Below are 16805 nucleotides of genomic sequence, written 5' to 3'. Positions count from 1 at the left end.
AAATTTTGTTCATTTTAATTTTATTTGCAGAAGCGTATATGAATACATCCATAATGCAACTAGTATGAAAGGGCATCGTTTATGAGTTAGATTAAATAAATATGCATAACGGTTTGTTATACTCGCATTCTGGTTACATACACGCATACCTATGACGTTCTCGTGAACCGAGTATTTTACAATCAGCGAAAGCATTCCAATCACCAGTATGCTTATTAAATGGTTTTTGTAAGCATTAACCTGTTTGCAATGATTGTGATAATGGATTAAAATGAATGTACATCACAATAATAAAAATTTGAAAAAAAAGAAAATAAGTTGATGAACCACATACATATTGTTTAATAAACGTGACGCATAGCATGTTAATGGCAATAATTGGAAGCCAGATATGTTGCACATATTGCAGATGATACAGAAGTTCTTAGCTGAGACAACAGTTTCCCATTAACCCGTTTCTTATGCTGCTGATTAATGATGATGAAATAATAAACCTAGATACATCACACAAATAACAACAATTGTTCAATGATATTTTAATAATAAAACTTATATGTTTTACTAGCTGTCGCGATTTTACATTACGTCTATGCTTGTAATGCTTGTGGTGCTTTTGTTACTTGCGGTATTTTGTTTTGCGTAATAGGATTTTTAAAATGTAACAAGCTGTATCAATATTCATTATGAGAATTCCGTCTCATTAACAAAGAATATTTTTTCATTGAAATTCTCAGTATTATATTACCCATGTCAATTTGAGCAGACGTTGTTCAAAATGCTGTTTAAGATCTATGGGAATAACGTAATTTTGAAACCAATCGATTTGTTCCACTTTATGGGGATAATAAATTATGATGATAAAAAAAGCTTATTTTATTGCAGAAAACAAAACAAGTTAGAAAATGACTCAAATATTCATTACGCCTAAGAAAATGATTCAGAAACATTCACAGATAACATGGACACCACGTATACGTATCCGAACCGAACCAGACTTAGGCGGAAATGCTTGGAACTGTAATTTCAAATAATCGGATGGATCCAAGACCTTCCGGTAATTCGGATATCCGTTGCAAGACTTCTAAATGTTTTGAGCAGTATGAGCATAAAATGTATATTGCACGTGTATCTAGCTCTGCATAAAATGGTGCATAATGGTGCATACAACAATGGATTTATAATTTCGATGTCTAAATATTTTCGCCATGATTTTTTTCGATGCTCTTTCTCCGTTTCTTGTTTTACTAAGTTTGTAACATATATTTGAAGCTGTTGATGGTACAAAGTAATGCTTACTTAAGTATTATGTGTCAGCCCGTTTCAATAAACGTTTACAATTAAATGCATTTTATTTCCGGCAATTTTGTAAAAGGGTTTTGTGAAAAGATAGCAGATGGTGTGGCAAGTATAAATATGACTGGCATTACCTTTCTTCAGATTTAAATAAAATAATATACATTCGAGAACAGAAAAGAAAGACAAAAGAAAGATAAAATAATAGTTGAAATGATAAGAACAAAATAAGTAAAATTTATTTGTTAAGGAGGGGCGGAGCGATGCAGAGTATCGAGCCCCTTCGTATCAAGTAAGAACTTGACATGTATTTACTTACTTAGATCAAAGCCAGGACTTTGGTTCGTCAGGCGTATAATTCTAACTTTAATATTTTGTAAAACAGATTTCCAAATATCATAATATAACATACAATTCGGTATTTGGCTAAACCAGAATAGCAGGGCAGGCCACTCCCGTCTATTTTTGCCCAACCCTATTAAAATGTGTGCTCCCCCCCCCCCCCCCGTTATATTATTATTACCGTTATAAAACATGTATCACCTTTTTTAATTGGCCATTGTACTGGTAAATAGAAAAACACCCTATATGTTTTTATTGGCTATTGAAACTTGTATAGAGTAACGGACAGTTTTACTTAAAATGATGTCATTTCATTGGATCAAAATGTTACTTATGTTCTAATGGATTATATACATAGCACATTTGGTTTTTAACATTGCACATGGGGTCTAGTACATAGCATATTGGTTAATGTTCATAACACATTCGGTAATGGACATAGCACACTAGGTTAGGAAAATAGCTCATTATCTATTTCAGGCAATTAAGTCCATATGGTATCATGACGTAGGTAGTATCACGTGACCAGTGTGTTACGCAGACGTTCTCCACTTAGAGAAGTCTATTTCCGGCAGAGATTCGCATGTGACTCTCGAGTTGCTGAAAAAAAAGAAAAAGAAAACAATTAGCTAGCCATTTTGTTGACCCCGAAAAAAAATGGTGAAACTGTATACCAATTTAAAGGTAGAACTTTGCCTTTTCTCGTGTTATCTTACTAAGTTGCTGTCTTTAAACATATAAAAATGTCGGTAAGCTATGTATACAAGGAGCAATTAAAATGATACAAACATATGAACCGCGCTCTGGTAACACTGGGCTAAATGCATGTGCGTAAAGTGTCATCCCAGATTAGCCAGTGCAGTCCGCACATGCTAATCAGGGACGACTCTTTCCGCCTGATTTCAAGTAAGGAGCGACTTCCTTGAAACAAAAAATACCATAAAAGCGGAATATATCGTCCCTTATTAGCCTGTGCAGACTGCACATGCTAATCTGGGACGACACTTTACCCACATGCATTAAGCCCAGTTTTCTCAGAACGCGGCTCATATGAACCGCGCTCTGGTAAAACCGGGCTAAATGCATGCACAAAATCCGCTTGTATCATTAACGACACTTTCCGCTTTTTTGAGGGGGGAGAATTTATCGTTTAACCCTTTGAGCGCTGGAACCGGATTTTGAAGGCCTTTGCAAACAGTTTGGATCCAGATGAGACGCCACAGAACGTGGCGTCTCATCAGGATCCAAACTGTTTGCTATTCTGATAGTATTCTTTGAAAAAAATCGAAGAAAATGCTTATTTTATAAATTCAGCAGACGACATTTTAGCAGAAGACAAATTTCCCAGCATGCAAAGGGTTAAAGAAAGTCTCTTCCTATTTCCAGAGCGAGGCTCATATGTATTTGTCGATGATTAAAAAAGGCATCAGCCTTTGGGTATAGCAACGTTAAATGCCGCTGTATATGACTCATTCATGTTTAAACCCTTGCCAACTTAAAAAAGCGTAAGAATTTAACATTCATGACTATATGCGGCCCACGGTTTGAACGTGTAAACTTAATTCCAATAGCTTAATAATATACGAATTAGACCAAGCCTACGCTTATGAATTATCTAAAAGGTGGACCGTGTTTAACATGGTACTTTTAGACACATGGGGGTACGTACGTTTCACTAGTTGGGTGGAACACGTATTTTTGAATGGTCGGTGCGTTCATGGTCAGACATATGATTTTAGATAAGCGTATGGCCCTCAAGGACGTTAGTTGTTCTGAAATAAAGCGTTCACATTACACTCCATGTGGATGCTCTTTACAAGTAAGAGAAACAATCTGAAATATAGGACGAAATTCATAGCCCGCTCTCTTATGGTACTATTATGATTAACAATAGTCTTAGTGTTGTTAATCGCGTTAACGCTGTTAAGATTTGTCTATTGACTTAAACCCTTTCAGCGCTGGAACCAAATTTTAAAGGCCTTTGCAAACAGTTTGGATCCAGATGAGACGCCACAGAACGTGGCGTCTCATCAGGATCCAAACGGTTTGCTATTCTGAAAGTATTCTTTGAAAAAAAATCGAAGAAAATGCTAATTTTAGAAATTCAGCAGACGACATTCTAGCTAACGACAAATTTCCCAGCATGCAAAGGGTTAAATCATGAATTGTTAAAACAAACAGCTGGTACTGCTGGTAAACGGCCAGACGAAAATGTTAGTTATTTTAAGAGTACTGCATTTCAATGTACTATTCTCGAAATAGAACATTACTTTTTGTTACGTATAGAATAGTTAAAGACAAAATAGAGACTGAAACTAAATTATAAGTATTCTAACCAGGCGTAAAGCCAGTTTCCGGCCCACTTTGAGGTGAGGGGTTCTCAAAATAGAAGCGATCACCGATCTTAAGTCGTCGGAACTCGTTACCAAGGAGACAAGCGAACACCGGACCGACCTGGGCTCCCGGAAGTGGGATCTCCTTCATGGCTCCCGAGAACAGGTCGATGTCGTCTGCATGTCTGAGGATATAAGATTATGCATGCGATTTATGAATACAGTTTTGATAATTGTTTAAATTATATGTAAAGCTTAAATTAAATATACTGGCATATAATATCTACATGCCCATTAATGTATCTCCCACAAATTGAAATTGATTTACATTTTGTATATCTAACTAATGTTTAAGGAAAGAACGGATTAGTTTCAAATTTTATATTATAAGAACAAACGAGAAAAACAAACAAATAAACATACACATATATGCATTCATAGTGAAACGATCTTTTCTTGTTTATTTCTCGGACAGTTAATGATAAAAATGAAAAGTGATATGGCATACTCATATATTTGTCTAAATTTATCCGAGGTTTCTGTGCTAAAATTCCCCATTGGAGTCCCTTTCATGGCGAACTGTTCTTGCGATATAACAGTAAAATAACAATATCGGCGCCACTGATTGTAAGCCGGAAGTCCATGGTCGCGCCCCCGTTGGATGTTCCTGGCCGGAAGGTCGGTGCTAATATTCTGGGCGTCTCTGAACAGCAGGTTGCGCACGCCGTCCACAAAAAGCCTGGAAAAGATAATTTAAGTAATATGTAAAGCAAATAAAAAAGTATTGCTATGACGACTATTACCTGAGAAAAAGGTTTAAGTTGTTAATTCGCGAGCGTTCTAATACCTTTAAACACAGGCGCTCGATGGCAATGACTCAATTATCGACTACCCTTGTATAGATATAGAACATCTATGTACATAGTCGAACTTTCTTTTTTTAAGAAGACGTTTTGTCGGAAGATTTTTAGTATGTGTATGTTTTATAATAAAAAACGAGTAACTAAAATTGCGTCACAACGGATAGTCGACCATTGAGTCATTGCCATCGAGCGCCTGTGCCTTTAATTACCTTGTTGAGTTCAACATGGTGTTAAGCTGATTTACGTGAAGAGAAATTTAATTGATAAACATCCATGATATTTTTTGCCCATTGTATTCTATTCGAGTGGAGCGGTTTCCATTTGTTCTTATAATTATAGTGCATTATTCGTAACCTTTTTTCAACTAGTTTTCTATTATGCGGAATGTTGTATGAATAAACTATGTTTAAATTTTACTTCTTCAATTGACAATTTTATTTTTTTCCAAGTTAAAGCTACAATACAGCAAGCCGGTAACATGGGAGGGTCGATCTCTAATGTTGTTATTTAACTTAAAACGTGTAACCCAACCCTTTTTATATTCAAGTATTCAAATATGTATGCTGCGAAATAGTTATGTTTGTATTGACATGTTAATATTCAGATGCGCTTGATATTTAAAGCAATACAATATTATTAAACTAAAAGAATGAGTTTACAAAACATTTCTGTCATACAACGAAGTCAAGGCTCTTTGAATATCTAAACGCAATGTCAATCAAATCATGCCGATCGGTCTGTTAGGCTACCATTCTTTACACAACTTTATTCTTCACATGGTCTGGCAAGTAAATGATCGCCTTCATTTGAAGTCATGCGAAAAGATCACCGATTTCTTTGATCGAATAGGTTTACCCCGATTCTAGACGGTTTATTACACACAAAATACGACAGCTTCGACAATACTTCAGTAACTGCTGTATGCAAACTATGATTTCTGAAAGAAAATAAGCCTCGCTTTTGGAAAACGGGAATTAATACTTTCGCGTAAAGTGCAGTCCGCTCAGGGACGACACTTTCCTCTTTTATGAAATTTCTCGTTTAATGGAAGTCTTTTCTTAGCAAAGATCCAGATTAAGCAGAAAGTGCTGTCCCATATTAGCCTCTTTGTACTGCACAATCTAATCTGGAACAACACTTGCACGTCATTAAGCCCCCTTTTCCAATAGCGCGGCTCATTAAATCCCTGAAATGTATGAACTACCCATCAGATGCGATGCCGGTATCGTTCACGAGCCACCTAGCGACGCCGTCACAGTGATGGTACGTCATATTCGGGTTGTGGAAGGTCTTCGCGATGTCGACCGTCGTCAAGTGCTGGTAGCTCTCGCTCAGGGACACCTGCGTGGCAGACGATGTTTATTACTGGAGTAAGTATTTTCAATCTAATACAATAATATGCTTAATATAATCATCTAGTTTGGCAATCATACTTTGTTTCCAATCATAACCAGAACAAAAGTGGTGAATATGCCGAAACAAGTGGCACACGTATGGCTATGATGATTTTTAGTGATAACATCATTTTTAATAACAAATACGTAAGAATTGTTGAAAACAAGTTATTTTTTCAACAAAATATGTTGACTTTGATTTTTATTCAAGAAATCGACTGAAAACACATACACGCCTACCTGATTATTCGGAATAGTGGTGTGTCCGAACCTGAACGCTGCCGTAGAGAACGCGTTCGACACTGTGGCGTCCACGTTAGAGTCATATACATCCACGTGACCTTCGACCTGTACACGGAGACCGTACGTCACCATGGTAACGTTGTCAAGGAAGACTGGAAGGTACTCGGAGTACACGATATTTTGCATGACGGCGACCACAATTTTTCGCGCCTCCTGGTAAAGCTTTTCGTCTAACCAGTGTGGATTCTCGTCGGCTAATTTTTTGGCGATCAAATTGTGGTAGCGGACAAAGGCCGTGTGGTGTGAAGAAAGATTTGGTACAACGTTTGCTCTGTTGTCACCTGTACAAAGACAAAAACACTAGAGCATATTTTTATTACGTCGCAATAAACGATCGAATCATTTATGAAACTATAATAATTGTGTGTTTGTTTGTTTTTAAGATAAACACAATTGTTGGCTTTAGAAAGTACCTCTTCGATTACAAACATGAATAAACATGCTCGTCATTAACATAAAAGATAAATAACATCAAACCAATATTACAAAGTTTTAATTATTGAATTGTGTTGTGTATTTGGACAAAAATGTGTATCTAAATTTATTTTTTAATGTTTTTGTTATATAAATATTTTCCAGCACGTGCCTGCTGCGAAACAGTGCTGTGTCTGCACGGTAAGTCGACACGTGTCATTGCTTGCTGCCGGAAGCATATCGTCATTTCCCGTGACCTTCATACGACCTTGAAAATGTATATACAAAATATATACCATACTACACGTTTTTCATGGGACAATATTTACATGACGTGCGCACGCAGTTCAATAAAAGCGTAGAAAGAAAGTTCTTAATAGTTGAGTTTGTAAATAGCATCAATTGGTACTTCAAATGGATGTAAGATCTTTTTTATTTTATTTTTAATGCAAAAAGTTGGTCTAAGATAAACTATAACGTTGCTCTTCTCTCACATTGTCGTGTTGTTGATACTGTTATAAACTGGCTATTTAAAACACTGCCAATGTACATATAACAATTACTGAACACGTTACCGAAGTCCAAATAAAGCGAAGGTCTTATTGATCGAAGTCATGTCGTTGCTTACCGTGTTCAAAGCTCCGCAAACTTGAGGCGACATCCGTCGTCGCCCCGTACACTTGGCTGGCATCGATGTATGACGTCATTCCGTTCAGTTGCTCCCTTCTACCTATCACGTGTAGGCAATGGATCTTATATAGCAACCAGTGGCATATGTTGAATAGAACATGTGATTTATTGTGGTTATTTAGATATGCATTTCATTATCATACAACACCTCGAAATTGTATCGAAAATACATATCATTATCATACAACACCTCGAAATTGTATCGAAAATACATATCATTATCATTACATATACATATCATTATCCTGATATTTGAGAAGTTGTGTGTACACTTTCTAGCTAGTCTTGATTGAAATGAAGTGAAAATGAACACAAAATCAAATGTTTCCACTTAAACACAAATTCTGTATCAGGATATCAATCATGATGAATCGAGTTTTTGTGTTTTCCCTAAAAAAAACTAAGAATTATACTCTTGTTTCAATGAGGATTATATACATATCGTGCAATCTCAACTAATCGCTTGTTCAACAGCTTTCTTTATTGCAATACCTACATAATTATCACAATTGCAATAGCATACTCGTACATATTTTGTAATCGCGATGTATAACGAGTAGAACAGAAATACTTACATATCTTGCAATCCCAAGTACTAGTATATAACAATCTCAATATCTAACATGTGCCTAACTTGCATTCCCGACATATCAAAAGCTCAATACCATACAGGTTCCTATCTTGTAATCAATACATATCACGAATACAATATAATAATGCTCATATCCTTCTACTGACATATCATATTTCAAAATCATACACTTACATATCTTGCAATCTCGACATGTAGACGGCGCCGTCCGGACGAACTCCATGCACGAGCTGGGCCGGAAGTAGGTGTCGTCCGCGGGCACGTCGATAGTCAGACAGGACTCGCTGAGGAAAACAATCGTCCAACTTATACTGACTAAATCAAGGTATCATAATGTTTATACTCAAGATAAATTGTGCCTTGTTCTGTGAAAATTGGGCAAAATGCGTATGCGTAAAATGTCGTCCCAGATTAGCCTGTGTAGTCCGCACAGGCTAATCAGGGACGACACTTTCCGCCTAAGCTTGATTTTCTGTAAGGAGGGACTTCCTTGAAACTAAAAATACCACGAAAGGGGAAAGTGGTTTACATACATGCATTATGCCCAGTTTTCTCAGAACGCGACTCATTTACAGTAGATATAGTGTGTTTGTTTGTTTCCTGTCATTATTTTAACGCTTGCTGTAGACACATTTACATGACTTGAGGTTTATTATTCAGCCTCTACCAATAAACTGGACATTAAATGAATTTGTTTTGGTTTTTATAAACGGTTTTCAAATTTGAGATGTTAAAAAATTGTTGTTGTTTCGAACTTTTTTTTGGGGGGGAGGGGTCAAATAATTATCACAATATTTGTAGCATCTATTATGTGACCTGTTAAACATAATACAGAACTGTTCTGTTCCTTAAGTGTGCGTTTGTGTAATAAACGATACTATTTTACCAGCTACAATGTGTGCAAAACATAAATAATTTATTAAACTTTTGACCTTAATATTACTAATATTTGATTAATTACTTAAATTACATAGTCAATCAATGCCATTATGTTACACAGTTTTGCGAATTAAGGTGAGTTTAAATGGTCAGGAGTCGTTTTGAATAAAAACTTAATAGTACAAACCCCTGTGTTCTTACATGTTAATGACCGCTTACAGATACATACATATATACAATAACAAGCGTAATATGGTGTACCAGACTCTTTTGGGAACTTACAAATGCCCAGATGACGGGCTCTTGTGACCTCGTTTGCAGCAGTCCATGCCAGCAGCGTTGGGAACTAAGAAATGCAATAATTTCACAATCACTATTCCACCAAAACCGGTTTATATCTTAATTCAATAATGAAAGTATAATTATGTGATACTGATTATGTAAAATACACGAAGCATATCGTAGGAAAATCTAGCGTAGACATACTTTAAGTGTCAACTGGGCTCGGGCTATCTGTGAAGACCGCAAAATCAAATCTTAATGATGTCACTTTTCGTCTTTAATAACGTAATGATTTGAACAGACAAAATACAAAATGCATGTAGGGCCTACAATGAAAGTGCTGAAATGCAATGTGGATTTCGCACGGTTTTCTACGGAAACGTATATGGTACACCCCAATAATGTGGTCATGTCGGAATAATCTATATCGACTTACTGTGAAATAACATGGTATGTCGACATAGTTTTGTAGCTTTTCCCACCTTAATTTTACTCGTCATAACGACATTAAGTTGAAGTCTCGACGTAAATTTTTCCGGCTTTTCCCGAAAATATATTTGGTCGACATGATCTAAGTCGACAAATCTACATAACTTTTGGCGTCATGCTCTTGTGAAAATGACTTGCTATCATAGTTTTAGTCGACACGATGAGTTACTTTTTTACGCCATGACACCTTTTTCATATCATGTCGTTGTAGAACTTTGACATCATCACATTATTGCAATATTGGTTCATGACTTCCGGCGTCGAACAGATATTTAGTTTCTGGTATATTCTTTCGAAACACGCAAGACCTCAGACAGTCCATTTTTACAGCAGGAATGCTTGGTATAAATGTAAAAATAACATACATAGTTTGCAAACAATAAATATTAATGTGTTCGTTGGGTTTTATGAGCTTTTAGAGAGCTTAAATCGCGATTGATTCATTTAGATATTTTTCTTTAACTAATACATGCAAAACGTGTGTTAAACGACTCACAACTTTTTTATATTGCAGATTTTTGTCTTAGTGGCACTGATATATGTTGACTCATCGTTAGCTGTACTTTCAAATCAAGAAAGGGATGTTTGGATTTCACGTTATCACAAACAGGGCTCTACGCGTCTGGATATATGTGTGTTTTTTGCTTTTCCTACACAACACTGCTCTCAGTTTGAGTCAACTGAAACGGATACTGCGAAGGTCTCAAAAGACGCAACGCGTCATCTCCTCTTCCAGACGTTATACGAGCAATTCGCTCAGTATATCAAAGAGGGATGGCTGTATGTGGTTATAAAACTATATGGAAACTGGTCAACAAAACCACAAATGTCAAAGTAACCCAAGAAACAACAAGGTGTGTATGCAAGGTAATTGATCTTGAGGGTGTTGCTCTCAGGTCTGCACATCGCCTGCGACGCAGAGTCTATACCAATAAATGTCCTAATACTATCTAGTCTTTACTATACACATTGATGGGTATGATAAGCAAAAGCCTTTTGGAATTGCTATACACGTTGCGGTGGATGGATTTTCCAGTTGCATATTATGGCTGGAGGCATGTTATTCGAATAATTACCCTCGAATTATCGCGGGCTTCTTTGTTAACTTTGTGAAACGTATTGGTCGCCTTCTACGTCTGGTTCGTGGCGATGCAGGGACAGAAAACGTTTGGGTACGAGCTATGCAGATAGCGTTTAGGTTTAATGACAGAGATAACATGTCTGGAACAGTTGCATGACTGGGTGATCCACTGGCAATCAAAGAATTGAACGTTTTTGGGTAAATTTAAGTCAGTTTTACTGTGTTTTGGAGGAACTTTTTTAAGGATATGGTAGACAGCGGCTTGCTTCGGATTGATGATCCTGTGCATTTAGAATGCTTGGGACTCTGTTTCATACCATTAATACAACGTGATCTGAAATCTTTCACCCATCTATGGAATTCTCATCGGATTCGGCAGCAAAGACATGTGGAAGCACCAAATGGGATATCGATAGTAATGTCCTACCAGCCTAAGGCGTATGGAACCCGAGATTTTTCATTTCGGCTTCCTTGCGTATTGGAAACCATTGATCGTATTCAAGAGAAATACTTTGTAAAGAAACTGCAGTTTGGATGTAAAGATGACTTCATACCCGTCCTAGAACATGTGTGTTAAATGCAGCGAGAGCAACTGCCAATTCCTGAATCGATTGAAAGTGCAACTTCTTTGTTCTTGGCCTTGACTGAAATATTCGATGGTTTTACTAATTACATATGCAAAAATATATGCTTAAAAATTGGTAATATTTTGCAAATTTAATCCTTAAGTTAGTTTCGTTCCAGTAAATTTCGTTTCGAGTTGTATTTACAATGTGTCGATAAGAAACACAAAATTGATATTCTTGTAATTGGAATTGATCATGGAGTAGTTAAACGTTGTTTTTTTTTCTTTGCTAAAATAAATTCACTCATATTGTTGTACACATTTACAGACATTGCAAACTTGGCAAAAACAGATTAATCATGTTCATCATTTCATTGTTAGATTTCAAAAGAATGAATGAAACGTCACTAATTGTTTGAAAACATGGCGGTCATTTAGTTATGAAATCCTCATAAATTGTGAAATGTTCCTTTCAAAATATGGTTATTTCAAAAGAGTTATTAACATTTCATTTCAAACTTCAATATATCAAACTAAACGACTGGTGTAAATCTTATATTTAATATTTACACGGGTGCAGATATATGCTATGTTTATTTTGTATTTTCTTACTTGATTTGCTGTTCCTGAAACTCTAGTGTATGTAGTACATGTTTGAAATAAATGTTCATACTGCAATTCGATCTTTATATTTTTGAATGGTCAAATAATTCGTTCTTGAGGAAATAGAAAATTATTCAAATGTGACACAAAATTGGGCTATTTGTAGATCAATTTTAGGGCTAGTTAATGTGATCGGTCTTCGTCGTCCGTCAAAATTTTCACTAAAGCGAAATCACCTACTCAGCTGTGTCATTAATACCAAATTAGTTTTTGTATGAGTTGTGATACACGTACCCTTTGACTAGATCGGTCTATGGTTTGACCCAACATATATATATATATATATATATATATATATATATATATATATATATATACTCAACCGGATTATAAATGTGTTATTGAAAGCGAATTATGCATTTAATCGCCAATTATACGTGCAGTCATCATTGTCAAACGACAAAAATGAACGGCGAATATAAAAAGTAACGCTTGACTTTAATGGCATTTTTTTTCTTGCAGTTGATTACATAATTACAAGTGCCCTATGTTCCACTAGTGTACATTATTCTGATTGGCTATAGTATATCATTTGACCTGCCTTTAATATTCAATGAAGCGAGTTGCCTCCACGAAGCGCACGAGGAAATTAAGCGTGGGACTACTTGGATTAATTATGCCATTTGCGACATGTACACAGTCGAAACTGCGTATTGGAAAATGAGGCGCTTACTTAATTCATGCACGAATAAATCCCAAATTATATTGTCTTTTAGCCAAACCATTGAAAACATATGCACATGCAGAATGATGTTGCAATTACATGTATAAGAATTGAAACGCTCTTTTTGTCGCTTCATCGATGTAAGTAGGTTAGTTTTGGTATTTAATTCGGCTTTATTCAAATTAGTTCCTCACAAAAAAACATGCACATTGTCAACTAGAGACAACTAAACATTTTACATTTAAAAGACCGAAAAGCGCGTTCAAGAAAACACTTCAATAGCTACAGTGAAGTATCAATCAGATACTATAATGGTGAGCATTATAATCCGATTCAATAAAAACTTTATTCAGATTTAACAAAAGTTGAGCTTCAAATCTTCGCATAGAAGCTGATAATTTAAATTATAAATCTTTTATTCTAAATATCAAATTTAAAAAGATGAGTTATAAAACAACATAACAGCTAATGAGTTACAACCCGTCCTTCAGTATTTATTCAGAAAAAGTAAGACAAATGAAAACAAAGTTAAGGACATATGAAATGGTCAGAAGTGGGTGGGGGTAATGTAATTACATATATTAACATTCTATTATGAAGTTTGGAACAATGTGCACAATTAAAATAACATATACGTCAGTGATACATGAACCAGTTCTAATGAAATCTTTCAAAAAAAGTAAATAATAACATGTTTTCACCATATAAACAACTTTCTTCTTGGGCTTTTGAAGTCCTTATTTTCTTATTGTGTTCATAAATCCATTGACACCAGCTGGAACCTACACTTTATAGCCATGTCCGGAAAACTGTCCCGCCCCCTGGCGGCCATGTTTTTTCAACCGACCAAAACCATTTTCGAACTCAAGAAGTGACATATCCTTTACACAAACATTTTGGCAAAGTCAATATGACTTCTAGAGTATTCACAAGGTCTTTATTTTTTTACCTAGTTTTCGACCCCACATGACTAGTTTAGAACTCAGTTGAGGTATGATTTGGGCAAATGTCCTGACAAAGTTTCATGAAGATCGGACAAGAAATGCTGTCTCTAGTGTTCATAATGCAAAGGTTCACGACGGACACAGGTCAATCAAATATCACCATGAGCACTAAAGTGCTTATGTGAGCTAAACACTGGGCAGCCAATGTGTTGACAAAGGCATTGAAAGGACCAATAGCTGTTGAAGGACGGAGCGCTGCATGCATGCATGACATGTCTGTCTGTATGCATCTATGCATGCATGCATGCAGCGCTCCGTCCTTCAACAGCTATTGGTCCTTTCAATGTATGTATGCATGTATGTATGTATGCATGTATGCATGTATGCATGTATGCATGCATGTATGCATGCATGCATGCATGCATGTATGTATGTATGTATGTATGTATGTATGTATGTATGTATGTATGTATGTATGTATGTATGTATGTATGTTTGTATGTATGTATGTATGTATGTATGTATGTATGTATGTATGTATGTATGTATGTATGTATGTATGTATGTATGTATGTATGTATGTATGTATGTATGTATGTATGTATGTATGTATGTATGTATGTATGTATGTATGTATGTATGTATGTATGTATGTATGTATGTATGTATGTATGTATGTATGTATGTATGTATGTATGTATGTATGTATGTATGTATGTTTGTATGTATGTATGTATGTATGTATGTATGTATGTATGTATGTATGTATGTATGTATGTATGTATGTATGTATGTATGTATGTATGTATGTATGTATGTATGTATGTATGTATGTATGTATGTATGTATGCATGCATGCATGCTTGTATGCGTGTATGCACGTATGTATGTATGTATGTATGTATGTACGTATGTATGTATGTATGTATGTATGTATGTATGAATGTATGTATGTTTGTATGTATGCATGTGTGTATGTGTGTATGTGACCATATGCGCATCTTGGTACTTCTATATTTTAATATAAATTCAATAAGTGGCTGCTGAGTGCAGAAAACTAAAAGGTTATACCTCATAAAGCCTATGGCATCAAAGGGCAATAATTCATCGAATCAGAATAATTAACATTGACATGAATAAAATTGTTTTGTAGTTTCATTCAAATGTTTTCAGAATTATAGAAATGGTTAAAGTTGAAAAAAAACAAAACATTTTAACGTACATCATTAGGAGAAAAAAATATCATAAACATACACAAACATTATTGGAAAAAACTCATCGAATCAGAATGATTACATGGCATGAAAAACAGTGTTCGTACTTTCATTCAAATGTTTTGAGAATTATAGAAATGGTTAAAATTGAATAAATAAGAGCTGTCTCCATGGAATGACATATGCCCCTGAAAAATGCTTTGATAGAAGTTATGAGCATTTTTCGAAACCTAAACGCTGATTTTGAAACCTAAACGCGCACCCTAAGTTCAAGGTCAAGGTAAAAAGGGGTCAAAAATTGTGTGCGTATGGTAAGGTCTTGTTCATATACGCATGCTTACCAAATATGAAGGTTACATCTGAAGCGATATAGAAGTTATGAGCATTTTTTGAAACCCTAACGCAGATTTTAAAACCCAAACGCGGACCCTAACTTCAAGGTCAAGGTCAAGGTCAAAGGGGTCAAAATTTGTGTGCGTATGGAAATGCCTTGTTCATATACACATGCATACCAAATATGAAGGTTGCATCTGAAGTGACATAGAAGTAATGAGCAAGTATGACGGACAGTCCGATCACTATATGCCCACCTTCGGGGCATACAAAAAAAACATTTGACCTCCATCATTTGAAGAATAATATATCATAAACGTGCAAACATTAAGATGACAAGCAAATTCCTTGAATTGATATCCCTGCCAAATAAATTGTGTTTATGGATGGGTGTAGAACTAAAAGAAAAGATATAAGTGAAGGGTTGTGCCATTTCTCAATTATTTTTTATAACTCATTTGATTGGTTTTCAGACAATAAAATGCAGTTATTACAAAATCCTTTGATGCATAGTAAAGAAATAACCTAATAATGAATCAAATTTGTGACCTTCGACCTCAATGTGTGACCTTGACCTTTAACCCTAGGATTATGGGTTTTGAATTTGAACACCCCCAGATGAAAAGAGATCAACTATGGCAAGTTTCATGGCTCTGACTCATGTGTTAATGGAGATAAAGCTCTAAGCTTATATTAAAAAGCATTTTTTTCAAGATATAAAGGGCCATAACTCCATTATTAACAGATGGTGTACAATGCCATTTGGCGTGCATCATCCTCTTATCCATATATATATACTCATACCAAGTGTCAATAAAATCCGCCACAGCAAGTCCAAGGTATGGCTCCGAACACAAAAGTGCCGGAAGGACGGACGGATGGACAACGCCAAAACAATATCCCTCAGCCTATTACGGGGGATAACAAAATCAAGATTAACAACAGACATATCATGTTTAAACTTAAAAAAAGTGTCCCTAAATTTGGTTTATCTGAAAGAACTGAACAAAGGTGTCACTATCAATTTAAAAGTCATACAGCACTAGTGTATTGGTGAATCGTATTGAAAGTACTGAAGTACACTCAATAGAACATTTGCGATAAAAACTGAACTAAAAATGAGCAAAAAAAACCAAACAACAATATAGCACAATAAAAACTGAACTAAAAATGTTATTTCACAGTAAGCCGATATAAACTAATCCGGCATGACCATATTATTTGGGCACCATATACGCTTCCATAATTTTTAAACAACGACCTTTGTCCACATAAATTATATCGACTCTTTCAGTTATATCGCCATGTCAACATTATGTTTCTTGCAAGTCATCAAGATATATGCCGTCATACAGTAAACAACACAGAAATAGTTAAATTTTCAAGACGGCTAAAGGTTAAAATATCGTCAGAGATTAAGGCTCTTATGTCAACGTGCGGGCTGTTCAAGTCTTGACAACTTATCTT

At 35.5% G+C, this 16805-nt stretch overlaps 1 protein-coding gene across 2 annotated transcripts in view; it reads right to left on the bottom strand.

Moving 5' to 3' along the window:
* Positions 1-16805, bottom strand: part of LOC127846563 (eosinophil peroxidase-like) — a 26191-nt gene continuing 9386 nt past the window's right edge. For both annotated transcript variants that reach the window (XM_052377947.1, XM_052377948.1), the window contains exons 8-17: positions 9386-9449; positions 8399-8508; positions 7571-7672; positions 7115-7210; positions 6466-6809; positions 6036-6172; positions 4477-4707; positions 3972-4153; positions 3305-3407; positions 1-2235 (exon numbers count right to left, since the gene is read on the bottom strand). In XM_052377947.1, coding sequence (XP_052233907.1) covers positions 2169-2235; positions 3305-3407; positions 3972-4153; positions 4477-4707; positions 6036-6172; positions 6466-6809; positions 7115-7210; positions 7571-7672; positions 8399-8508; positions 9386-9449 — 1436 coding nt within the window. In that variant the 3' untranslated portion in view covers positions 1-2168. The remainder of the gene's footprint in view (positions 2236-3304; positions 3408-3971; positions 4154-4476; positions 4708-6035; positions 6173-6465; positions 6810-7114; positions 7211-7570; positions 7673-8398; positions 8509-9385; positions 9450-16805) is intronic.

The sequence above is a fragment of the Dreissena polymorpha genome, chromosome 9 (assembly GCF_020536995.1).
Source record: "Dreissena polymorpha isolate Duluth1 chromosome 9, UMN_Dpol_1.0, whole genome shotgun sequence".
Classification (NCBI taxonomy): Eukaryota; Metazoa; Mollusca; class Bivalvia; order Myida; family Dreissenidae; genus Dreissena; species Dreissena polymorpha.
This window is presented reverse-complemented; position numbering and strand designations above follow the sequence as displayed.